Raw genomic sequence first — 26,280 nt, 5'->3', positions numbered from 1 at the left:
TGCTCTGTTCTGGGCTGGCTGGGGACATCATCTTCTGCTCTGGTTCCTTGGCAGTGACACCACCGGCCCTGCTGGCCCCCAGCTTGGTGGCAGATGGTGAGACCTCTGGCCTCCGCAAGCTCAGGAGCTGATCCCTGACCGAGTCTCCCACCTGTAGCTCCCAGCTGTCTGCTTCTGAGACCTCTGACCGATGCGCTGGCCGCAGGAGCTGCAGGGACGGTGACACTGGGTCTATCCGTGCACCCACCCGCCCTGTCCCCCCTCCACACCCAGGCATAGGGGCTGTGGCTCCGAGCGTGGGGTACACCCCCTACAGCACAGATGGGACGGGGGGTACAGGAGCAGCCAGGACGTGCTCAGCTCAGCAGGTGCACTGTGCAGGGACCGGGCCACAGGGGGCTCGTGAAGACCCCCACCTTCAGGAAGTAGAAAGCTCCCCAGTTGGTCTCACTCCCCAGCTCTATCAAACTTCTGGCAGGACTTTTTAAAACCATCGATTATTATTGATTTGAGAGGAGAGAGAGGGAGAGGGAGGGAAAAGAGGGAGAGGGAGAGGGAGAGAGGGAGAGAGGGAAAGAGGGAGACAGAGGGAGACAGAGGGAGACGGAGAGAGAGCATGTTAGCTCCCATCATTGGTTCACTCCTCCTAGACCAGCACAAAGTCTGGACTGGGCTAAGGCTGAAGTTGGGAGCCAGGAACAAAATCCAGGTCTCTCATGTGGGTGGTAGGAACCCAACTACGGGAACGCTCACAACAGCCTCCCAGGCTGTGCACTGACAGGAGGCTCGAGCCAGGAATTGAACCCCAGCACAGTGATGGGGCCCCAGGTGTCTTAACTGTGAGGCCGAATGCTCGCCCCCTCGGGCAGTGTTTGAAGGAAACCAGCAGCCGCTCACCGTCAGTGTGCTGCCAGCACTGCCCGCAGGGGCCCTGTTTCTGCCTTGAGCCCAGACTCTCCTCCAGGAGCCTTTGTCCATCCTCCTGCATTCCCCGGAGGCCTCTCCTGCGGTTAACTGAACATCCTCTGGGGCGGCTCATGTCTCCCGAGGCCATGGTCTGTACACTGCTCCCACGCACCCACCACGCCTGCAACAGTGCGTGCCTAGCCAGCACTTCTGGGACAGAGCGAATGAGATGGCCAGTGTGGAAGGCCAGGTAATGGCCCCTAGAGATGGCTGAACTGAATTCCCCAGCCCCACGACTAGTAGGGGCTGAACTGTGTCCTCCCAAAAGATTTGTGGAAGCCCTAACTCCCGGTACTGCTGACCATGACCTTGGTTGGACGTGGTATCTTTCTAGATGGCATTAAGTGGAGATGGGGGCATCCGAGGGGGTTAGGGTCCTTTCAAGGAGAGAAGAGACACAGAGACACAGGCAGAAGATGGTGTGATGACAGCGGTAGAGACCACAGTGGTGAGACTGCAAGCCAAGGAATGCCAGAGATGACCGGCCACACGCACAGCTGGTGACGGGCCTGGCACAGTCTCCCTGGAGCCCGCCCTGTAGCTGATTTCAACTTCCGGCTCCCTGAACAGCGAGAGAATGCATCATTGTTCCCAACTGGGATGGGAAACACGTGCACAAGGTGACAGGGACGTGGCAGCTGGGGCTGCATTCAGGATGTCGAGACGGGAGAGCATCCCGGGGTGAGCACGCGGGCTTGATGTAGCCACAAGGGTCCTTTCAAGAGGGAGGCAGCAGGGTCGCTGGAGAGGTGGACATGTGACAATGGAGCAGAGGCTGGAGCCATGCGGGTCACAAGCCATGCGGCTGCCAGAAAGGACAGAGACCCCGGGGCTGCTGCTGTGACCTAGTGGGCAAAGCTGCCACTTACGATGCCGGCTCCCACATGGGTGCTGGTTCGAGTCCCGGCTGCTCCACTTCCAATCCAGCTCCCTGCTAATGCACCTGGGAAAGCACTGGAAGATGGCTCAAGTCCTTGGGCCCCTGCACCCACGTGGGAGACCTGGAGGAAGTCCAGCCTTGACTGTTGCAGCCATTTGGATGGAGCCAGTGGATGGAAGAACTCACACTCACACACCCTCTCTGTAGCTCTTTCTTTTCTTTTTCTTCCTTCCTTCCTTCCTTCCTTCCTTCCTTCCTTCCTTCCTTCCTTCCTTCCTTCCTTTTTTTGACAGGCAGAGTAGATAGTGAGAGAGAGACAGAGAGAAAGGTCTTCCTTTTTGCCATTGGTTCACCCTCCAAAGGCTGCTACAGCCGGTGCGCTGTGGCCGGCGCACCGCAGTGATCCGAAGCCAGGAGCCAGGTGCTTCTCCTGGTCTCCCATGGGGTGCAGGGCCCAAGCACTTGGGCCATCCTCCACTGCCTTCCCGGGCCACAGCAGAGAGCTGGCCTGGAAGAGGGGCAACCGGGACAGAATCTGGCTCCCCGAACGGGACTAGAACCCGGTGTGCCGGCACCGCAGGCAGAGGATTAGCCTATTGAGCCGCGGTGCCGGTCCTCTCTGTAGCTCTTTCAAATAAAACAAATCTTAAACAGAACCTGCAGTACATGGATTTTATGACCTCTGACCTCTGGCATCATAAGGACACACATCTACGGGGTTTTTACTGGTTTGTGGTTCATCTGTAGCAGTGGCCACAGGAGACCAAGAGAGCCAGGGTTATTCCAGATTGGAGTGGAGCCAGGCCAGGAAACCTGCCTGACCACGAGCGAGTGAGTGTGTGTGTGTGTGGGGGGTGTTTGGGGATGGAGCAGGAGGAGGATGGATGCCACCCACTCTGCAGATCCATAAGAGGCCGGGGGCCCACACGCCGGAAGGCGGCTTCCAGAGACACAGCCTGTGGCTTGACCGCCTCCCATCTGATGGGCACTCGGCTTCAGGAGTGGAGGAGGAGCCTCAGAGTCTCTCTGATACCGCCCCTCCCCGGGCCTGTGGCATGGCCTGGGCCTCCCCAAGGAGATGGGTTCTTGGGTCCTGTGGCCAGTGAGGGGGTGGCTATGTTACTGAGCCGGGGGCGACGCCTAGTGAGACAGCCCAGGTTTGAGGTGCTCAGAGAGGGTCTCTGTCGGCCCTGTGACTCTCGGGGCCCATTACCTGCTCTCAGAATAAGGACTTCATTAAGTTGTTCTCCCTTAGCCTGGAGCTCCCCAGGTGTCTGGCCTGGGAGAAAGCAGGGGAGGAAGTGGAGGAGGCCAGCAGGGGAGACAAGGGTGGGGCTGGGAGTGCAGGTGACAGCACCGGGCACTTGGCAGGTCCAGGCAGGTGGGATGGTCACTGCTTGGGTAATCACGCAAGGACCCCCCCTGCCCCCAATAGCGACCACACCCCCAGGCACTGCTTCTGAGCCCGACACCAGCCAATACATTCTCCGGTTCTTTGTCCCAGTCTCCACTCCTCATTTTATAGCCAAGGGGCCTGGCTCAGAGAGGTTTTCTTTCCTGGCCAAAGTCATCCAGTGAGGAGGCAATTCGATGTCAGGCCCATCTGACCCAAAGGTGTCCTCGCCCCACGCCTGCCCCCTCCCCAGTCCTGGAGCCTCGGCCCCACTCTGGCGCTTTCTCTTCTGCTTGTTCTTTTATTTATTTATTTTTTATTTTTATTTTTTTTTGACAGGCAGAGTGGACAGTGAGAGAGACAGAGAGAAAGGTCTTCCTTTGCCGTTGGTTCACCCCTCAATGGCCGCTGCGGCGGGCGTGCTGCGCTGATCTGAAGCCAGGAGCCAGGTGCTTCTCCTGGTCTCCCATGCGGGTGCAGGACCCAAGGACCTGGGCCATCCTCCACTGCACTCCCGGGCCACAGCACAGAGTTGGCCTGGAAGAGGAGCAACCAGGACAGAATCTGGCACCCCGACTGGGACTAGAACCTGGTGTGCCGGTGCCGCAGGTGGAGGATTAGCCTAGTGAGCCACGGCACTGGCCCTGCTTGTTCTTGCCTCGCACTACAGAGAGAAACCCCCTGGGGGAGCTGCCCACGCCTTCTCCCAGGAGCTGTGTCTGGCGGGGTGGGGGGTGGGGGTCTCCGGGGGGCCGAGTGGTTACTGCTCAAAATGGGGAAGGAAACAGACGCTTCCTTGAGGTTCCGTGACCGCTGAGGTTGGGAACTTCCCCCAGAGCTCCCCACTCCAGGGGCCCACGAGAGGCCCCAGCCCCAGGCTCCCGCACCTGCCTCAAGTTCATTATGATCCTTTCTGTGCCAAGGGAGATCACAAAGAAACCACGAGAAAACCAGCCGATGACAGCCTGCGTGGAAATCAGGCCTCAGGACCCCGGGGGCCTGGATTTCGTGGCCTGGTCGTGGTGGGTGAGTGGGCAGGTGGATGGGCAGAGCAACCCCAGGGATGGGCTCTGTCCCCCGTGTGCAGGGCAGAGGGCTGTCTTGAACGGCCTCTGCCCTCAGAGGCTTCAGGAAGAAGCGGCCTCTTGATGAGAGGCCCGAGTGCTGGGAACACTGGGCCACGTGGCTTCCTCCCCGTCCACAGCTGGTGGCTTCCCTGATGGCCCAGGCCTGGCTGGTTTGGGGGACGCTGGTTTGCTGTGAGGAAGTGCTCTTACAGGACAAGGGTCTCCCACAGCTCGGTAGGTCTGAAGTCTGAACAGCAGAGGTTCAGGGCACTGGGCTCTCTCCGGCAGCTCTGGTGGGGGAGCTGGGGTTCCTGCCTCCACTCTTCCATCCCAGGTGTCTGTGGCCGCACGGCTCCCATCTCTGCCTCCATGGCCACACGGCTGCTCCCTCTGCGAGCCTGTCCTCTCTTCTCTGCGGCTCCCTCTTCTATTTCCAAGGACAGCACCACGTTGGATTTAGGGTCCCCCCTGTTTCATCAGAATCTCATTGTAACTGATGACACCCTGATTTCCAGATCAGGGCACCTTCTGAGGGTTAGAACAGCAGTGTAGTTTTTTGGGACACAATGCAATACAGAGCAGTGGAATCTCCAAGCATGCTCTTCAGCCCAGAGCTGAGCCTCAAGTCTTGGGGTGACTGAGAAACCAGGGTGGATGGGACTTGGGTGGGTGTGCACAGTGAAGGAAAAGAGGGGTCTGTCCTGGGGGAGAGGGAGACCGGGAGGCGAGCACTGGTGCAGGCAGAGGCTGGGGGACCTGAGGAAAGCAAAGGCTTCTGGGAGGAGGCGCTGTCCAAGGTAGTGGAGAGGAAAGCAAGGATGGTTCAGGGGTGCCAGGCATGATGAGTGGATGTCAGAGTCAGAGATTCCTAAGGTAGGGAGTCATTGAATGTGGCACTGGGCAGAGCAGGAGTGGGCCAGGGCAGAGGCTGGACACGTGGCTGGGCTGAGTGTGGGTGTTGCCCTAAGGACATAGGACCATGTTGAGGGGACTTTGCAGGGGTGGGAAACACATAACTGCAAACTGCAGCCCACTGGCCAAATCCTCACTAGAGTAGGGGCAATGAGAGTAGTTTGTACAGCGTTCGCTGTTGGACAATGCCAAGAGAAGAAGAATGTCCCATGACAGGTGACAATCACATGGGATTCAGACCTTGGCATCCGTAAGTTAAGTTTCAGGGCAGCACAGCCAGCTCCCTTCTCTGGCACCTCGTCCAAGGCCACCTTGGAGCTGTATGGGCAGAGTGGAGGCAGCACTCCCAACCGACCATCTGGCGCTCAAAGCCCCCAGGCTCTACCTGGCCCTTCGCAGAAGGCGCCTGTCAGGCCCTGGTGTGAAGCAGTCAGATCCACGTTTGTACCAAGATCTCTGACTGCAGGGTGATGGAGACTGACAGGTGTCAGTTAGGGCCAAAGCGTTGGGCACCAGTTTGGTCACTGCCACAGACCAGGGGAGGGACGGTGCAGCTGACCACGTGAAATGGTGCCAAGGGTCAGGGGAAGGGGTGAGGGGGCTGCTGAGGTTAAGGTGGGAGCCCTGGGGTAGAGGGACAGTGTCAGGGGTTACAGCTGGCTGGGGAGGGAACGGGGTGAGCAGATGGGAGTGCCTGGTCTGGGAGTGAAAGGGAGAGAAAGGTGGAGATGCGAGACATGGGGGCTGGGGCTGCAGTGCGGCAGGTTAAACCACTACTTGCAATGCCAGCATCCCAGACTGGTGCTCCCAGTCCCACCTGTTCAGTTTCTGATCCAGCTCCCTGCTAACGTGTCTGGGAAAGCAGTGGAAGCCTGCCACCCACGTGGGAGATCCAAACGAAGTTCCTGGCTCCTGGCACTGCTCTGGCCCAGCCCTGGCTGTTGTACCCATTTGGAGAGTGAACCAGCAGATGGAAGATTCTCTCTCTGTCACTCTGCCTTTCAAATATATAAGTAAACCTTTTAAGAAAAGCGATGTGAGACTTGGACAAGTTCAAACATTGGTGGAGGGGACTTGTTAGAAGTAGAGAGAAGGGCGAGGGATAGAGCCAGTTCCTAGGGGCGAAGGGGGGGTCTGGGGTCGTGAGCCCAGGTGGAGCCACTGCCCCTGGCAAGAGAAGCTGGGTGGGCATGGCACATTGAGGCAGGAAGAGGCAGGAATTTCTTACAATGGCTCCCATTCTGTAGGGAAGGCACAGGGAGGAAAGGGAGGGGATCTGGGCGACATGGAGTTTGGAAACCACAGCAGAGGGAGAAGGCCCAGGTGAGGTCAGGACCTTGGACAGTTCTTGCAGTCCTGCCTGGCAGCCTTGAAGGCTTGGGAAGGTCGAGGCTGGGGATGGCGCGAGGCTGGGGATGGAGCGAGGCTGGGGTTCCTCCAGGGACCCCGAGGCAAGACAGCTGGAGGCAGTGGCAGGAGAGCAGCTGAGCTGGCGCCACCCTGGTCTGCCCGTGAGGGAACAGGTGCAGCCACACTGAAGCTGATGCGGGGGGGGGGTGAGCGAGGGGCTGGCGACTTTCCACAGCCTTGTCACTGGATGCGTAGCGTGGGGGCTGCAGAACGGGACCCCCAGGGAGCAGAACGGGACCCCCAGGGAGCAGGCTGGAGAAGCAGAATTATGGGCCCCCACCTGCTGAGCCGAAATCTGCACCACTGTGATGCTAAAGGCACACATGTGAGGGTCTGATGAAGGGGACCAGGCGTGAGCGAGTGATGTGGGGACCCTGCAGGTGCGGCCAGAGGGAGGAGCTCAGGACCAAGGTCTCCGATGTCCTCAGTTTCCCTGTCTGTAAGACGACGTGGGTCACAGCCCCCAAAGAATTAGCTTTGGGGAGTCCGGGCTGTGGCCTCGGGTGACCGGTGCTCCAGCCCCAGAGCCACTGGGAACTGAGCATGTGACCTGGGGCTTCCCATCTGTAGAATGGGCAACGTCTTGCAGACAATTCAGGTAAGCGCAGGCCATTCCGCTACAACACTCCTTTAGCAAACAGGCGTTTGTTCAGTGTGATGGATAAATGAGAGGACGGGAGGAGCACCCGTGGGTCCTGCATTTGCTCGGGCATGGTTTGCCTGCCTGCGGGAAACCCAGGTAAGTGCAGAAAACCCAGCAGAACTGAGCCGCGCAGGGAGGCACAAGGCACCCCCCTCCCCAGTGTCCCCATCCGGCCTGGTGTCACGGCGGCCTTCTCGTTGCAGACAACCCTGCTTTTGCTTCTTAACAACTCACAGGTGCAAGCCTCCAGCGCCCACTTCTGCGAGAGGCCACGGGCCTCAGCCACGCCAGCACCACGTGTGCTGTAACGGCCGTGTGGGTCTCAGCTGTTTGATGCGCACAGTCGTGCAGGTGTCTTGATCGGGTTCCTTTCTTTTTCATCTGTCACCAAAGAGGTCTCTGAGCGTCACTCCCCCACCAGGGGCAAAAAACTGAGGGTTTCTCTTAAATTTGTTATTTGAAAAGAATTGTATTGATCTGAAGAGGGAGGGAGGGAGGGAAGGAGGGGGGAGGGAAGAAGGGAGGGAGGGGGGCAGAGAGAGAGAGAGAAGGAGAGAGAGAGAGAGAGAGAGAGAGAGAGAGAGAGAGAAATCTCCCATTCCCCAAACACCCATAACAGCTGGGGCTGGGCCAGGGCAAAGCTGGAAGCCAGGAATGCTGCTTCCCGGGGTGTGCATTAGCAGGAAGTGGGAATAGGAGCAGAGCTGGGACGCGAACCCAGGCCCTCCAATATGGCCCAAGTAGGGTCTTAATGGCTAGGCCACGCCTACCTGCCTCCTCCCCCAGACCAGCACCGAGGTTTCCATTGTGCGATTGTGCACAGCACGGTGATATCACTGCCGCTGCCACGCTCTGCCCAGAGCCCATTGCAGCCCCTCCTGCAGTCCACCCACCCCCCAGCGCTGCCCACCAAGGCAACAGTGGTGTCCTCCCTGGAGGCCGCGGGGAAGGCAGTGGACATCGGGCCCCTCGGCGTCTCCACATCCCAGGGAACTTAAGAGAAAGAGGACTTGGTCTTGTCTGAGCAGGAATGACCTTGTGGCGGCCCCTTCAATGCCCCCAAAGCAAAATGGCTAATTAACAGGCAGGTTGTGGGGAATGGCTATGCATCGGAAACGTGTACCTGGAGGGAAGAACCAGGTGGGCACTTAGTGAGCTGTGATGGCCTGGGCCCTGCCAACCTCGGACCAGCTGGCCTGAGCCTCCTGCTGGCTGAATCCTGCTCCCCGGGCTGCCCCAGGCAGATGTTTGGGGATTCGATGAATGCTGATGAGGCTGGAGGACGCACCCTGCGCTCCTGTCTGCTGGATGCTCCAGCAACCTGCCCTGAAGGTCAAGGCAAGCTAGGAAGAGCTCCCCCCACCGCCCTCCCATGCTGCCTGCAGTGCCAGCACTGGCAGCCTTAGGGGGCGGGGCTGTGTCAGGAGACGCCCCTTCCCTGTCCCAGGCACACCTGACTCCAGGTGAGCACCGGCCCTCTCTACCCGAGGCATTAGGTGTGGCTGAGTGTCTCCTCTCTGGGATCTACAGCTGCATTTCTGTAACACCTGCAGTCACAGGTCTGTAGCCATACCATCTACAGCTATAGCACCTGTGTGTTATCTCTGTCCATGCCTGAGTCTGTATCACCCATATCTGTGTGTCCATGCCTATCATATATATCTGTGTGTCTGCACTCATATCATTCCTACCATCTATAAATGTCTGTATCATCTGTATTTCTCTCTCTATATATGCCTATATCCATGTCATCTATCTATATCATCTTCCTATCATGTGTACATCCAAGTCATCTACTTGTATCTATATCATTTCTTGTATCCATATGTCTAGATCGTCTATATTTCTACATCGCGATCATCTATGTATACACCTATATCCATGTCACCTACATATGTCTATATTATGTGTATCTCTGCCTACATCTGTCTTGTCCATCTACATGTCTACATCATCTATGTCTCTTTCATCTGCATTTCTGTCTAAAAGAGCCTTCAGAACTTCATGGGAAAGGGAATTAAAACATAACTTTATTTTGGCGCAAGTTGTTTTTTTAAATCCATACCTATAAGGAGTCTTCAGAAAGTTCATGAAAAATGTGTATTATGAGGAAACTACATGGATTTCAATTCTTTTTACACCCAAATAAATTTATCTTTTAATTCCACTCTTTGGGCAGCTTTTGAAGTACCCTCATCTATCATCTAACTGCCATCGTTTATATCGCTTCCCACATAGGTAGGGTGGCTGATTTTAATTTGGCCAACAAAGATGTGAGACAACAACAAAGAACCTCTCATGCATATTCCATTTGATTTTTAAGAAGACATTTCTTACACCGAGAGGGTGCTGAGAATGCAAAGCCTGACGATCCAAGGAGTTTAGCCCTGCGGGACCTGCCCCACCGCCCTGGCTGTGGTCAGCTCCCAGCAGACGGGTTCCCACACCGTCCCCCACCGCTGAGTACCAGCGCTGGGGACCTGCACCCTCACTCGGAGGTGCCCTTTCTTGGGGGTGTCCTGGCTCTGCAGGGGGTCTGTCTCACCCTCCCGGGTACGGGTGTCAGCTCCATGTTTGGTAGCATCTTGGGGACCTGATAGTTTTGCCAAACACCCAGCAGGTGTTCAGCAAACCTGGCCGGGCTGTCAGCTTGCCGAGGTCTGAGCAGCCCAGTTACGGTAGGGAGGGGTCCCAGGTCACATCACCCTGCTTTGCCCTGCCCAGGTAACCCTGTGAGGTTTAACTGAGATAATACATGGAGTGTGCTCAGGCCCTGGCGTAAGGCATGTACCACATGCCGCTAGGAGCCTCAGGCTTCCTCTCTCTGCTCTTCTGAACACCTGCTCAGACCCTGGACAGCCGGGCCCAGCGTCAACCCCACCAGCTCTGCCCTTGCTGGTCTTCGTCCTGCATGACTCGCTCCACCCCCCCCACCCCCCGGGTTTTCCAAAGTCACCCTGGCAGGTGACTTCAGAGACACCTTGTGGGAGAATTAGACCGGAACGGCGCTAATGAGGCCCTGGGGAGCCGCCTGGAAGCCGCCATCTGGAACAGGTGACGGTGTGGGCAGCTGGGCACCAGCCAGACTCGAGTGGAGCCAGGAGACTGAAGCACGCAGCCCTCATGTTTTGCAGCAACCGCAATCAGGAAGTGGCACCTGTCCCCGCTCCTGAAATCTGGGCTGGCCCCGAGACTCGCGTTCAGCCACAGAACGTGGTAGAACATTCTGAACTCGGGCCTCCAGAGAATCTGCAGCTTCTACGTCTGCCCTCTCGGATCACCGCCTGGAACCACACACCATGGACAGCAAGAGGGGCCGGCCCCACGCTGGCGGTCAGCTGGACTTGACCATGAGCATGTTTGCGACACACCTGAGAGAAGCAGGTGGCTACTTATGCTACCAAATTTCAGGGAGGCCTTCTATGCAGCCATAGGCGGCTGACCAGAGACTGGGCACTGGCCTGCAGGCAGGGTCCCCATCTGTACGGGTCCTAGAGGTCAAGGGTCAAAGAGCAGTCCCAGGGTGGGAGCCTCTGTGTGTGCTGGCCTTGGCCTCTAGGACCTGCACCCCATCTCCTTGCAGGAGATTCTTGGTTGTTGCTCCCCATTCTGCAGAAAGAAGGGCCTCCCACCTCCCCACCAGTATGTGCCCGCCAGTGCCCAGCCTCAGGCCGTCGGGGTCCAGAGGGGACCAGCTGGCAGAGGGGCTGCCAGTTGGATCTGAAACCCCTGCTCCCAGTCCCCACGTCTCCTCTGTGTCCGATCCCGGGAGTCTCTGCCACCCCATGGGACTTGGACTTGGGCAGCCTCCCAGGGTGGGGTGGCGGGGTGGAAGGAGAAGATGGGGGTGGGAAGTTCAGAGCCACCGAAATCCAGTTCCCCGGCAAGCTGCAGGGCAGCAGGGTGGGTGGGCGGAGACCCCTTTGAGGGCACAGCCACAGCCGAGCCGGTCCCACGAATGGGTCCTGGTGGCAAGGGGGAGCCGAGCAGGAAGGCGCCCCTCCTACCCTGGGAACCAGGGATCACGACCAACTCCCCAGGCATCTGTCTAAACCATCGGCCTGCCTGGTCGTGCAACTGAGTCAAGATCTAATTAGGTTTTGTGTCTGGCTGGGAGCCAGGGCTGGGGGCACAGGAAGACCCGGGGGGTGGGGCGGGGCGGGCCCTCAGGGCAAGCCTGGGCCTCCAGCTCAGCTGCACAGGGACAGAGAATAAACATGTCACTGCCCTCTTGCAATAGCGCAGGTGACAAGCATATGGGCCGCTGAAGGGGCCCACCCCTCCCGCCTCCCCACGGACCCTGTGCTGCGCACGCCCCTCGCCCGCCTCTGTGCACGGCTTACAAGCGATCCGGGCCAAATGCGAAGATGTCAATTTTAGGTGATGAATGATCAAAGCTTTCCTAATTTGCATGTTGAATTTCCTCGTGGAGGAAATAAATAGCCTGAGTTCGTTGGGGAGGAGCTCTCCTCGGAGCCGTGATTGGCACCGCGAGCGCTCATTAGCATGTCCCCCGCGCTCTCTGCACAGTCTGGGTGGACGCGGCCGCCGTCCCCAGGGCTGCCGGGAAGGCCGGGTCCGTGGAAACCGCGCCAGGCTCTGGGAAGCAGGAGGGGATGAGAGACGAGGGGGAGGGCGAGGGTGTGGCCGGTGCATACCTGTGCCTTCTAGACCGTTCCACGCAGCAGAGCTGGTGGTGGGCCCACGCTCCAGCCCCACCCCAGTTTGCTGCGTCACTTTACATCCCTGGGCCTCAGTGTTTTCATCTATAAAATGGGCAGCATAACTGCTTTCTGACTTCTGGGGCTGCCCTCTGAAAAGGACAAGTGTTGGCACTAACGGAGCCCTCCGAGGCGCCCCTGGGTGCACCCTGATGGGCCTTGCAGGGCTGTGTGTGGACACGAGGGTGCTGTGGTGACAGCATCACCTCCCCTGCCTCGGGGGAGGTCCGCGAGGTGAGGTCCAGCGAGCCGGTTGTCCATCCAGCGCCCGCTTCCTCCCCAGCCTGGGCCCGTTTAAGGCAAAGGAGGGGCAGGAGGTTGCCATGGAAACAGAGCCACACTTTGAACTTATTAGTCCTCCTTAGACAGGACTGCTGCTCCCCATCCCAGGACCCAGGAGCCAGCTGCACCTCTCCTGGCCCCCCCAGGGCTCAGGCCTCCTCTACCCCTGGCATCTCGTCCACCCTGCGGATGCTGAGGCCTGAGCCTGGGCCTGCCTGTCCAGGGAGCACCTGTGCGAAAGTGGGCGGAGGCATGTGAGCTGGGGGGGGGGGGTGTGCAGCCTGCTCTGGAGACGTCTCTGGTATCTGTAGGGACTGGGGCAGGGGTGCCACAGCCTCGGACGCACCCTGTCCTCTCCCACAACGGCCTCCAGCTTCCAGCAGCACTGGCCAGGGGGGTCCCGGGGAGGGGGGGATCACTGACATTCGGGCACCTGGGGTTGGACCCTTCCACTCCCAGCCATGTGGTGCAGGTGAGGGGTGAGGCCTGCCCTCTGACCCTGTCCAGAACCAGAGAGGCCAGTGGAGGCTGCCTCTGTGGCACAAAGCACCAGCTACGTGGGTTGTTACAAAATGAAGGTGAAGAGGACTCGCTCCCTGCTAATGCAGTGGGGTCAGCAGAAGGTGGTGCAGCACTTGGGTCCCTGCACCCACATGGGAGACCGGATGGAGTTTCCGGTTCCTGGCATTGGCCTGGCCCAGCTCTGGCTGTTGCAGCCATCTAAGGGGTGAACCAGCAGATGCAAGATCTCTCTTTCAAATAAATAAAATTTTGCCGGCGCCGCGGCTCACTAGGCTAATCCTCCGCCTTGTGGCGCCGGCACACCGGGTTCTAGTCCCGGTCGGGGCGCCAGATTCTGTCCCGGTTGCCCCTCTTCCAGTCCAGCTCTCTACTGTGGCCCAGGAGTGCAGTGGAGGATGGCCCAAGTGCTTGGGCTCTGCACCCCATGGGAGACCAGGAGAAGCACCTGGCTCCTGCCATCGGATCAGCGCAGTGCGCCGGCCGCAGCGCCAGCTGCGGCAGCCATTGGAGGGTGAACCAATGGCAAAAGGAAGACCTTTCTCTCTGTCTCTCTCTCTCTCACTGTCCACTCTGCCTGTCAAAAAAATAAAGAATAAATAAATAAAAAAATTCAAATAAATAAAATTTTTAAAAGACAAAAGCAGAGTAGAGGCCCCTGAGAGGGAGCGGAGGGTGAAGCCAGTCAGCTCTGCCCTCCTCCCCTCTCCCATGCCAGGCTGGGCCTGCCTGACCACACCCTGGCAGCACAGCTGTGCACGGGAGGGCAGCCCCGGCTCCAGCTGTGAGATGCTGGGGACAGCAGTGCCGTGGGACGCTGATGCTGGGCGGGGGCGGAGGGGTGTGTTTCCCCAGGCCCACTCGGCTATGTCTGGACAGAGTCCGGGTTGTCCCATCTGGAGCGCACGGCTCCTGGTGGCCTGTGCCAGGGATGCTGTGTTGGGTACCTTGCTGGACCTCAGAGAGCCCTACAACACAGAGCCCTTTCTGCCCGCTGCTGTGCATGGTGCTGGGGGAAGAATCCCTGCTCGGCCTTCCCTGGGGGCAGCACGGGCTGGGGTCCAAGGCCCCTTCCCACTCCTCTCCGGGAGGCCTGCAGCCAGGCTCCCTCCAGCCCTTCTGCCCCTCCTCCACCCTCAGGTGCAGGAGCCGGGCCGGGTCAGAGGAAGGACAGCTTGCTCCACAGGGGACCCCTTCCTCCTCCTCGGGCCCACCTCCCCCAGCCCTCCCCGGGGATTCCGACATTTCTAAACTCGTTAACTTTTAATTACTACCTTCCCTCTGCCTGAGTACACTGGCTCCGTGCCACCTACATCTCTATTAAAATTCAATTTATGCCCATCATAACTGACTCCTGCACTTCAGCTTCCTCACCATCAGCCTTCAGTTTCCAGACAAGACGTCCAAATGCAGGCTGAATCGCAATCCATCTCCAGAGAGCCTGGGAGTAGGAGGATGAGTTCCAGCTTTGTGGACCAAGAGGATTCTGGGCTTCAGGGAGGGGAGAAAGGAGACCATGGCCAAGGAGGGGAACAAAGCTGGTGAGTCTACCCCATGCAATGAGAAAATGGGGGGGGGGCTGCTTTACGTCCTGGTGGCTCTCAGACCACCCTTCGCAGGTTCACAGCCATCAGTGACCAGATCCACTGTGCACCTGATCTCACAGACAGACTGGGAAGCCAGGGCAGGGACTGAGAGCCACATGCTCAGAGCCACACAGCGCGTGAGGGAAAGGGGCTGGGAGCCACGGTGGACGCGATGCTGGTGCCAGGTCTTGGGAGACGTGCAGGGGTTTGCCAGGCAGCACAGGTGCACTAGGACAGCACAGGTGGTGGAGGGAAGTGAGCAGAGGCAGGAGGGCCATCACTAAGTGATCTGTTCCTTCCATGAGTAGAGGGAGTTGGGGAGAGAGGAGTTAGGGCCACGCTGACCAGACGCCTGTGTGCCCTTGATCAAAATCCTCTGAAGAATGTGAGCTCAGACCATCCTTCCGTCTCCTCTCTGCCATGTCCAAGTCCTTTTTCATTTGTTTTTATTTATTTAGAAGCGAGAGGGAGAGAGAGAGCGACAGAGAGAGAGAGAGAGAGAGAGAGAGAGAGAGAATATCCTCCTCTGGTTTACTCTCCCCAAATGGCCACAATGGTGGTGCTGGGCCAGGCTGAAGCCAGGAGCCCAGAACGCTATCCGGGTCTCCCACATGGAGGGCAGGGGCCCCAGCACTTGGGCCATCCCCTGCTGCTTTCCCAGGGGCACTAGCAGGGAGCTGGGTCAGAAGTGGAGCAGCCGGGACTTGAACCAGTGCTGTGATACAGGATGCTGGCCCCGCAGGTGGCAGCGTAACCCATTGCGCCACAACGTGGCCCTGCAACCTCCTCCTCCTCCCGCTCAGCCTCTTGGCTGTGCTCTGCAGGGCTGGTTTTCACCTCCTCTGTTTATTACCTACGGGCCCTCTGCTCGGACGCCGTGGCTCACTCATTCTGCCCATTCCCATGAGGTCAACGGCTGTGTTGACATCCGTGGCTCTTGTATCGGCTCATGCACAACACATGCCTACTGTGTAAAAAACTGCGAATGGACTTCAACAGGGTTGTGCCCCAAAATAAACTTCCCTCTGAATTCCTTTTCCCATGAGGCTTTGGAAGCACCGTCTTATCTTCCGCCCAGGCCTTCCTTCTCCTGGCCTGCTGGCCCCTCCCACCCAGCACAGCTTCTTCTGCATAGAGCCCCTTCTTCCTGCCCGTCCCACCCCCTAAGTACGTCTCAGACCCATCCACCTCCCCTCTCCACTCTCACCAGTCTGGCCCCAGCCACCACCCCCGCCCCTCTAGTCCACTCCTCCACAGCTGCCCCCAGCAGATATTTTCAAAAGAGCATCTGATCACGCCCTTTCCCAGGGAAAAACAACCCAAGGGCCCCACAGAGCTTCTGGTAATAAGCACAAGATCCTAAGACCGCCTCCGAGCCCCCACGTGGGCCCCCGGCCGCTGCCCAGCGTCTGCAGCCTCCCCCACTCACTGGCCACACGGGCTTTCGTGCAGCCCCTCCCACCCAATGTCTCACACCCTGCTCCTGCCACTGGACAACGCCACTCCTCCCCAGGTCCCAGCGTCCCCAGGGGACTCTGGGTGACCCGTATTTCCCTTGGACGCACTCATCAAAGCTGGCAGCCATCAATACGTGCCTCGTCCTCTGGTTCCTCTTGGGAGGCAGGGGCAGTCCCGTCTCACTCAGCACTGAGCACCGGTCCCCAGCATCAGCTCTCGGCAGCATGCACGGCCTGCGTGGCCACCCAGAGGTGCCACCTCCTTCTCTCACTGCTTGTGAACACTCATTGGCTCCTTCCCACTGAGTTCAAGCTCTGGGCCCTCTGGGGGTGCTCCCACCTCCATCTCTCAGCACTCCCTGCCCCTTCCTGAAAGTCCAGTGCTCACTAGGCCTGGGGCACTGACTGGCGCTCCCCAGCTCCTGTGCACACCTGTGCTGGGACGACAAAGACTCCCAAAGGGTGGCAAGGGAGGCAAAAGGCCCCACATCCTCACCCCATGAATAAGCCAACGTGGGCCCCTCCCGACGTCCATCCTTGGGCCTGGAGGCAGCAGGTCTGATGCTGGTCTTAGATCTGGGACGATGTCGAGTCCCTCATTCCTCAAGCCCCAAGCTGCGCCCCCTACAGGTGATACCGGGATCACAGCTGGAGCAGGGGGAGGAAGTGAAAGCGGCCGGCAGGTGCACACTTGAGGTCAAGGTCAGAGATCGCCTGGCTCATTTATTAGTGAGAGTTAGCGGATACGAGGTGTGCTAGGGTGCAGTGGGCTCACAGTAGGCTGCGTGTGTAGCCGTGTTTCTCCACTGTGGTTATCAGGCTGGCTGGAACCATCCCCAGACAGGACCCGGGACAAGAAGGGCAGCAGGGACAGCAGGGGCCTTCACAGGCTGCGGCCACCAGGCCCCGGGTGAAGCCTGGCTCTCCACGTCCTGGCTGTGTGTGTGACTGTGAGTGGGTTTCTACACTCAGAGCTGTGACTCCTAGATAGGAAGCAGGCATTAAAAAACTGCACCGGCCTCCCAGAGCTGCTGCCGGCCGGCAGGGGCCTGGTCTGGTTGCTGGCACGGCTCCAGTGCCCTCCGGGGAGACCGCCGGCCTCTGCTCCCTCGCCTGCTGTCACTTCCAAAGGGAGGGCCAGCAACAAAGCAGCCAGCCTGGGGACTTTGTCTTCAGCCTCTGCTCAGAGCCCTTTCAAAGGCTGCCAGTGGCTCTGCAGCCGTCTCCTGCCTTTGTGTCCCCCACCAAGGCTGTCACAGGCCTGGGGCTCCCTGCCTGGCATGGCTTCTACCCCCTGCGGGAAGCCAGCTGGACAGTGGGGCCAGAAATGCAGCTGGGGGCTGGCCAGAAGCCCACCTGCCTCCCCTGGCTTCGCCCGATTCTGTACACTGAGCAGGGTGGCCGCCGGCTCTGGCCCCGCGGGGCAAGGGTGTCCCACAGTGATGGGGACAGGGACAGAAGGGGCCTGACAGGGAGAAAAGGCAGCTCAGCTCGGTCAGTCAGGCCCTCTCAGACCTGCCACCTGCCACCTCTGGGTGACCCCGGAATGTTCTGGAACTTCTCCAGGCTTCCGGTTCCCTGTCTGTGAAGTGAAGGCAGTAACACTCTCCTCTTGGCGTGACACGCTGGATGGACAGTGTCTGGCATAGAGTGAGCCTCCATCAACACCAGTCCTCCTGCTGTGTGTATACCTGATCACGCGTGGGCATCTGTGTGTGCACGTGTCACGTGTGCACCTGTGTGGGTGGCTGGCTTCTGCCTCTCTGATTTTTTAGGACAGTATGGGAGAAAGTGTTTCCAAGGCAGACAAAATAATCCGGTTGACGACTTCGCCAGGCTGTGGCCACGAGGACAGGGTGGCTGGCGTCCAGGCAGCCCTTGCTGGCGCAGTGGGTGTACACTGAGGCTGCACCCACTGGCTCAACCTGGGAGACGGCTCCAGGGGCAGGGCAGAACGGACAGGAGGCAGCCTAGGGGCTTGGTCTGAGGATGAGGCTCCAAGGGCAGCACTGGAGGGCCTGGTCCTGGGAACATTCCCATCCCACGAAGACCCCTACACACGGCACACAGCCAGGCTAGGGGCTGTTACATGTGGGGCAGGACTGCGAGGGACCCACGGACTCTCCTGCGTTCTGTTCAGCCTCCCCGACCCCACCACACACCTACAGAGAGTATGTGAAGCTGTGCCCTGTTCCAGGGGAGCGGCACTTGGGCAGTATCCCGTGCCCACAAAAAGAGGGCTCTCAGTTTTTCAGAGTCAGAGTTTGCTTTGCACCCAGCACCCCTCTCCCCTCCAACATCCACCCCTACCCCCAACTGCCACGACCACTTTATTTCTCAAACTGGGAGGTTCAAGGCCAGGGTCAGAATGGTTAAAGCTTTGTCACCTCAAGGGTCTCTCACTGCATCTGTCCAAGATGAGCTCTGAAGAGGGTTGTGGGCAGTGGCAGGGCCATGGGAACAGGTGCAAAGGGCTTCAAGTGGCCACTGGGAGGAGGCAGGCTCATTTGCTGATTTGATTCTGGAGTGTGTGCTATCCTAACAGGTGCCACGCTGCACCTGTCTTGTTCCATCTGTTGCACCAGGGAATGGGCTGGACCCACAGGTCTCCTGTGAACCTTACAATACCCCCCCACAGCAGGCACTCCTGCTCCCAGCTCCAAGAACAAGAAACAAGCTCAGGGTGGCCCACTCAACGCTGCCCAAGGTCACAGAGCAAGGAAGTAGCAGGGGACGTGGTCCTATACAGGTGAGGCCAAGTGCGGGTCTTTGTACTCCTCCCCCAACGATGGGCGAGAACCACACAGTCACCCCTGTCACTGGCACCCGGGAGGATGTACAAGCTGGCCTTTGTGTAGCTGTCACACACACACACACACACACACACAGCCCCAGAATGAAGACTCCCATAAACTGGATGTGGATGTAAACTTCTTCCCTGGGATCCAGAGCGGGAAACAGTGAAATTTATGGCAGTGTTTCTAATCTTATTTTCTCGCCACTTGCTGAGTAAATTTAGCCATTTTTCTGCCTGCAAATTGGATATTATCACCCTACGCAGGGCCTGGAGTTAGTGACAGACAGGAAGTCCTCGGCACCCGGGGAGAGCCACAGGCTGCCTCGCTGGCCAATCTCCCTCGTAAAGCAATTTCCAGTTGACTTTTATTTAAACAGGTGGACGCGGGGCATGCTGTCAGCCAGAGCCAAGGAAGTGCTCGGACGGCGGCAGGTTCACGGTCCAGCTTGAGGGAGTGACATCAGATCTGGGTTCCCGGCCACGGAAACAAGCGATGGCACACATGGCTCGGAATACAGCGAGTGCCAACGCAGCCTGCGAGTTCTCGCTGATGCTGGCTGCCCTCAGAGGGCGTGAGAAGTGGAGGCTCCACACAGAAAAATGACCCACAGTATCAGCGAAAGGAGTGACAGTGCCAGGGACATGTGTGTGCTATGGTGCTGGCCCTCGGGCAGGATGGAGAAGGTTCTAGAAGAGGCAGTATTCCAAGTAGAGGGGATGTGGACAAAGGCCCGCAGACAGGGTGTGCTGGGTACAGCCCTGGGGCCTGTCACTGCCCGGTTTTGGGGGAGCGTTGGCCCCCGTGGGAGTAACAGGAGGTGCCGGCAGGAGCAGGCCACAAGGAGTTCTGGGGGCCACATGGGGAGGGCAGACGCGCCCCACGGGGCACAGGATGTTGGTGGGTAGAGAGGACGGCCCTGACCACACCTGTGTTCAGGTGCTCTGCGGCCGCCTCGGCCTCCCGGTCCACACCCCTGCAGCCCAGGACGCACGGGGAATGCGTTTCCCAAGGAGAAGCCCGGCCCAGCCAGGAGATGGAATATTTGCGTTCTCGCCGCTGTTTTGCTGCCAGGAACTGGCAGGGCACGGCTGGCAGGAGGCTTGCACGAAGGAAGCGGTGGCAGCGAGCCGGCCTCACGGAGAAGCCAGGCAGGGGTGGTGAAGACCTCCAGCCCCGGAGCCTCTCCACCAAGACGGAAGCTCCATCCAACAATCCAGGCATGGGCGGATTCTTTAGCTTCTTTAAACCTCAGTTTGCACATCTGTACAAGGGGGCGGTGGGCGGGGGGGGGGGGTAGGACTGAGTCCACCCCAGTTTGCTGGCAGGGCTGAATGCTGCACGTGGACAGCACACATCACAGCGGCTACCATGAAACAAACGTTTTTCCACTGCCAACGACTTTATTGCCCATCAACAGCTGGATCTTGTTCTCTACCTGCCTGCTCCCTGCGACGACAGCGGGCAGTTTCGAAAGGTTGGGTCGGGCACGCCTGAGCCTGCAGCTGAGCCAGCCCCCCAGAATCTGCTCCTGTGTCTCGTGTCCACCCTGTGTGCTGGCAGCACGGGGCCTCAATAGGGTAGCTCGGAGCGGAGCCGGAGCACGGCCCCTCCCCCTCCGGATCTTGCCTCCAGCTCCCTTCCAGATGGCCAGGGCAGGCTGGGAGGCCGGGGCAGCGCTAGGACACCACCCACCTGCTCCAGATGTCCCATTCAGGCACGCCCACGGCCCACGGGTTCACAGGGGGCTCTTCACAGACTCTCAGAACCATCCCCCTAGTGCCAGGTGCCAGCAGCCAGTCGGAGTGGCCCTGGGCCCCCAATTGAGCTCAGTGTGGCCCCACTGGTCTCCCTGTGGGCTTTCAAGAGAACTCAAGGCCCCGGGCAGCCAGCACCTGCTCCAGCTGACCCCCGGCAGGGGGACCATGTGGCCACATAACATCGGCAGAAGGGTCCTGGGGGTGGGGGCTACCCCCAGCGCTGGCCTCTCTGCTTCCCAAGGGAGAGGATGATCCCCCCCCCAGGAAGGACACATCCTGCAGCAATTAACCCCCTTCCTCTCATTTGCATTCCTGTCCCTGGTGACTGATGTGTATCCACATCCCCAGGGCAAGACAATCTTGTTTCCCCAACAAAACCCATTATGCACAACAGGCCCAGGGATTAATCACCAGCCACAGGGCTGGGAGCCAATAAAAGAGGCAAAGATGGGAGGATAAGAGCAAGAGCCGGAGGGAGGGAGGGAGGGAGCAGGACTGGGTGTCAGGGCTCAGCAGGGCCAGTCTGGCGTGGGCAGTGGCTGCACCCCGCACGTGCTCCCCTATCCTGGTCCTCTCTGTGTGGCAGTGGTAGTGACCTGGGGAGGGCAAGGCTGGCTGGGCCCAGTGCTCAGGCACCTGGGCACCAACAAGAAGCAAAGATAAGGCCTGGGTTGGGGCCTCCCTTATCGACCCCAGGGTTCCACGTACCCCATCGTCCACTAGACCCACAGCCTCCCAGGGACAGCTTCGCTCTTCTCACACAGTGGGTGCCAAAGGGGCTCCAGCCACAGCCATAGCTCCTGGGAGGCAGCGTGTCCCCCTGCTCCCCAGTCATCGCCTGTGCCCTGTCCACTGTTGAATGGGCCACAGTGTCTGGGTGGTGCCCGGGCCCAGCTCCTGGGGGACCCTCTGCTGGGGTCCGCGGGACTGGGCCCTCTCAGGGCTGCAGCACAGCTGCCCTGGCCTCTCGGGAGCACTGGAGTGGGAGTCTGAGGCTGAGACCTTGCGCCGACAGTGTCACTCGCACACACACGTGCACACTCACGCACACCCGGCAGCCCGCGGCAAGGAGAGGCGCCCGACTTGCCTGTACTCCAGGGAGAACTTGGTCAGCTCTCTGTTGTTGTGAAGCCACTTGAACTCCAGCGGCCAGCTGCCCTCCGCCATGCAGGTGAGCACCAAGCGGTTCCCCTCCAGGTGCACCTGCGTCCTCACCGGCTCCGTCTTGAAATACGGGGACACATCGTCTGCAGGAGACAGGGGTACAAAGCCGCTGGTTATCACCATGTCACCCACACGTGGCAGCCTGTTTGTTACTTAAGGTAGACGGAGCAGGTGCAGCCGGGTGAGTCGCCCGGGAAGCACGTGAGTGTGGGTCAGTCTGAGTCCAAGGCTCGCCCACCAAGCAGAGCAGTCTGAGTCCAAGGCTGGCCCGCCAGCCAGCGTCCTGCCTTCCTCCGCCTGGACCACACCAGGCTCCCGCCTCTGCTGCCACTCCCACACTCTGGCACCTGTCCATTTCACACCCTCCCCTCCCGGTTTCTCCTCGGTGGGGATGCACATTTCACAGGGAAGCAAGGAGGCGGACTGACTATGCTGCAGGTGCAGGCACAGCCCTGAGTCCCCTGTGTCCTGCACCCCAAGGCTCAAGGAACCCTTAAAGGCACCAAGCGCAGAGTCCAGTGGCAGACTGGGGGCTCAGGCCCAGGGCGGCCGGACCCAGTCCACGCACCTTCCAGTGATCCCCTTGTACCCAGCAGGGTGGACAGGCTCAAAGCCAGGCATGAAGCTGCTGGCAGCACAGGCCCTGGGGGTCCTGACTTCCAGGCCCAGGTCCACAGACAGCCACGCTGTCCACGTCCACTCCACCGCCTCCCAGCCACGTGGGGGTGGACACACAGGCGCCTTCCCAGGACTCCACTTCATCCGTGGAGGGGAACGGAAGCAGCCGCCCTGACGCTGTGAGCATGAAGGCGAGCACCACGGTGGCAGGGCCGGCCCAGGGAGCTGCTTCTTTTGGTTTCAGACAGGGAAGAAACCAAAGGAGGAGAGGACGGGGCCCAGGGCTGTGGGGGCCCTCCTGCACCCCAGGCCCAGCCGTGGGAGCATCAGAGGGGGCGCGGAGCCCTGGATGTCCCTCCTTCCTGGCCCTTGGATCGCCCGGTCCGGGGTATCCCTGATCTTCAGACGGGTCCAGCACCGGTCTGCAGGCCTCCCTGGGCTCCCGCACGACCGGCAACGCTTTCAGCACCCTCACACTTTGCACCCCAACTCCACGCCCAGGGTTTCAGTGTTATGAATGCCTAACTCGGGGGATGGCTTGGGGAGGGTCCTCCTTCAACCTGCACCCTGCTACTGACCCTCACCGAGGGGGCCACCAGGCGGGGGGATCTGAGGGTGGGCTGCTGGTGGCTCAGAGGGCGAGGGCGGTCCCATGCAGGCCCCCTGACCGCTCTGTCTGAGGTTTGCTGGTGTTTCAATCGTGCACTTGCGGCTGCTCGCCTGAACACGTCTTCCCATCACTCTTTTTTTTTTTTAATTTTTAATTTTTTTTTTTTGACAGGCAGAGTGGACAGTATAGGGAGACAGAGAGAAAGGTCTTCCTTTTTGCTGTTGGTTCACCCTCCAATGGCCGCCGCGGTAGGCGCGCTGCGGCCGGCGCACCGCGCTAATCTGATGGCAGGAGCCAGGTGCTTCTCCTGGTCTCCCATGGGGTGCAGGGCCCAAGCACTTGGGCCATCCTCCACTGCACTCCCGGGCCATAGCAGAGAGCTGGCCTGGAAGAGGGGCAACTGGGACAGGATCAGTGCCCCGACCGGGACTAGAACCCGGTGTGCCGGCGCCGCAAGGCGGAGGATTAGCCTAGTGAGCCGCGGCGCCGGCCGTCTTCCCATCACTCTTAACTACTGTCCTGACAACATCCTGCCTTTCAAACTTGGGGAAGAGACTCGTCCTTTAGGGCACAGACCGGGGAGTGACCGCCATCCCCTGGTCCCTCCCTGGAAGGCTCATCCCTCTGGGGGGGCTGGGGGATGGGAGAGAGGGGTCGGAGGGCTTCTGTTTGCCAAGGGAGGCGACGACGTGCAGCCTCCAGGCAGCCAGCCCTGTTCTCAGCTCAGCAACAGGCTCGCTCCCCCTTCAAAGGCACGCTGGATCTCCAGCAGCTTTCAAGGCCCTTTGCGTCGCGTTTTTAAAAACCCTCTGTTCGGGGCTGTCATCACTCGTTTGTTTTAAAACAATAACATTCCCAGCCCCCGAGTGATTAAATCTCTCCCTTGGATGTGGCGCTGACTCAGAGCCACAGCAGGGAGAGCGGTGGACGTGTGTGCACACACACGTGCACACGCACATGCACACACACACGCTCTGCACCCAGACACCCTCGCCTCCGCAGACACGCGGCCTCCTCGGCTGCACGGGCCAGTCCACACCCAGGCCCCTGGGTGCCAGCCTGGAGCCTGATGACTCTTGCTTGGATGGGTTCCTCCCAGAGGCTGTCGGAGATAAGGACTCGGGGGAGAGAGAAGGGGAGGGGAGAGCCAGCCCCGAGAACCTGCTGGGAGCAGGCCCTGAGCCAGGCGCCCCGCACCTCCCATCTCACGTCACCTCACAAGGAGGCGTGGGAGAGACTAAGGCACCTGTCCGCAAACCACCTCCTTGGGAAATGCCCCTGCCCTGGGGTACGGGGGTCCCGGAGGCCCCATCAGGGCTCAGCTAGTGCCCCTGGACAGCCTGCATGGAGCCGGCAGGGGACGGGCGGGCGCTGTGGGAGGAAGGGTACCCTGAGGCGGGAAGGATGCTGGTGCACACACGCCTCTGTGTGTGCACTATGCATCTCTCTGTGTGTATGTCCATATATGTGCCCATGGATGCCCTGTGTGCACACATGTGTTCACCGTACATGTCTGCACACATGTCCATGTGTGTACTATGGATGCCAATGTGCGTCTGTGTGTGTGTGTCCATGTGTGTGCTCACAGATGCCCTGTGCCCGTGCACATGTGTCTGTGTATTCATGGATGTCCTGTGCGTGTCTGTGCACATGTCTGTGTGTCTGCGCACACATGTCCTTGCATGTACTCATGGATGCCATGCTGCATGTTTGCACACACATGTCGGTGTGTATACTCACACCGGTGTGTATACTCATGGATGTCCTGTACGTGTCAGTGCATGTATGCCCATGTGTGTACTCATGGATGTCCTGTGTGTGTCTGTGTGTACCCACGGATGCCGTGTGTGTTTGTGCACGTCTGTGCGTGTGCCCGTGGATGCCCCATGTGTGTCTGTGCACATCTGTGATGCGTGCCTGTGTGTTCAGTGTGTGCGTCTGTGTCTCTAAGTGTGTGCTTCCTCCAGGGCTGGCGTCCGTGTTACAGGTGCACAGGGCAGTAGAAATCGCCGGCCTTGGGGAAGTCACTTAACCTCAGCACCTCAGCTTCCTGAGCTGTACCTGCGTGAAGATTAGATCAGAAAGCAGGTGCAGGCACGCGCTACACGGAGGTCGATTTTATTGCTGATAACATCTGCAGCTGGGTGGATGGACCCGGAAGGAAGAGCTCACACCCTGTGAGCAGGGGTCGGCAGCTCCTCTGAGCCTTAGTGCCATGATGGTGCAGTGTACAACCTGTGCAACTGCACACAACAGCACCATTGACCACCCTGTCAGTGGGATGGGGACCTGAGGATGCAGGGGAACTGTGGCTGGAAACAACACCCTCAAAAGGCATCCTTTTCTAAACTCCTCCTCCTTCCCAAAATAAACATGAGCACAAAGATTTATTTTTTAAACTAGACAAAGTGACTTTAAAGTTCATATAAAAACCATGAAAGACTAGCCAAGGGACTTCTGGGAAGGAATGGCCAGCAGGGGAGACTAGCACAGACACTGAACTATATTCTAAAGCTACAACAATTAAAACAGTGTGGTCTGGTGGGTCTAGGCGGGAGAAGGAATCGTCTAGAAGTCCAGAAACAGACCTAAAGGCCCGTGGGGATATTTAATGCACGATGAGAGTGGGATTTCCAATCAGTGAGGAAAAGATCAATTATTCAACAAATGGTTTTGGCACCGTGAAGATGCCATGTGGGGATAAAAAATAGAATTGAATCTCTTCCTTACACTTTGCCTCAAAATAAATGCTGGATGGATCAATGTTTTCAACACGAAACATGAAATTCTGAACGAACTAGAAAAAAAAAATCACCGAGGTTTAAAAATACGTCATCTTGGCAGAGCGAAGTCCTGGCCAAGTACTTTCTAAGTACTACACGGGCTCCGGGGGGCCGCGACGCAGACGGCTACCTTCACACAGCTAACACTTCCGCACGGAAAAGCAAACAAACCCATACACAAAAGGAAGCAACAGGAGGCAAACCGGGGGAAAGATGTCTGGACCTGTTCTCACGGGCAAAGAGCTCCTTTTCCTGGTAGACAAAATGTGCCCCCAAATCAATAAGAACGAAGATTAGCAAAGCCGGAGAAACGTGGGGCAAAGGACAGGAATAGTTCACGGGGAAGATGTACGAACGATTCTGGGACGACACAGGCACGCTCAGTCTCGAGATAAGAGAAAGCCAAACAGGAACTCAATAAGACACCGTGTGGGTTGTTTTTTTTGACTCCTGTCGCATCAGCCAAGATGCAGAGTGTGACAGGTAGGCTGGCCTGCCTGCAGAGCCGCGGGCACGCGTGCACGGAGCTTTGTGGAGTTTGTTCATCGTCGACAGAGAGCAATTTGGCAGTTCCATCACAACCAGAAAGGCTACGCTCGCCAATCCACCGACTCTTCAAGGAATCCGCCATCCTCAGACGCGCTGGGGCACGTGGAGGATGACAGCGCTCCAGGGCTGCACGGCTTGTGACAGCCAAGGCTTGCAAGCCACTTG

At 58.9% G+C, this 26,280-nt stretch overlaps 1 protein-coding gene across 2 annotated transcripts in view; it reads right to left on the bottom strand.

Moving 5' to 3' along the window:
- Positions 1-26,280, bottom strand: part of SDK2 (sidekick cell adhesion molecule 2) — a 244,342-nt gene that overhangs the window by 108,737 nt on the left and 109,325 nt on the right. For both annotated transcript variants that reach the window (XM_062216721.1, XM_062216722.1), the window contains exon 2: positions 21,479-21,638. In XM_062216721.1, coding sequence (XP_062072705.1) covers positions 21,479-21,638 — 160 coding nt within the window. The remainder of the gene's footprint in view (positions 1-21,478; positions 21,639-26,280) is intronic.

Source organism: Lepus europaeus, chromosome 18, assembly GCF_033115175.1.
Source record: "Lepus europaeus isolate LE1 chromosome 18, mLepTim1.pri, whole genome shotgun sequence".
Taxonomy (NCBI): domain Eukaryota; kingdom Metazoa; phylum Chordata; class Mammalia; order Lagomorpha; family Leporidae; genus Lepus; species Lepus europaeus.
This window is presented reverse-complemented; position numbering and strand designations above follow the sequence as displayed.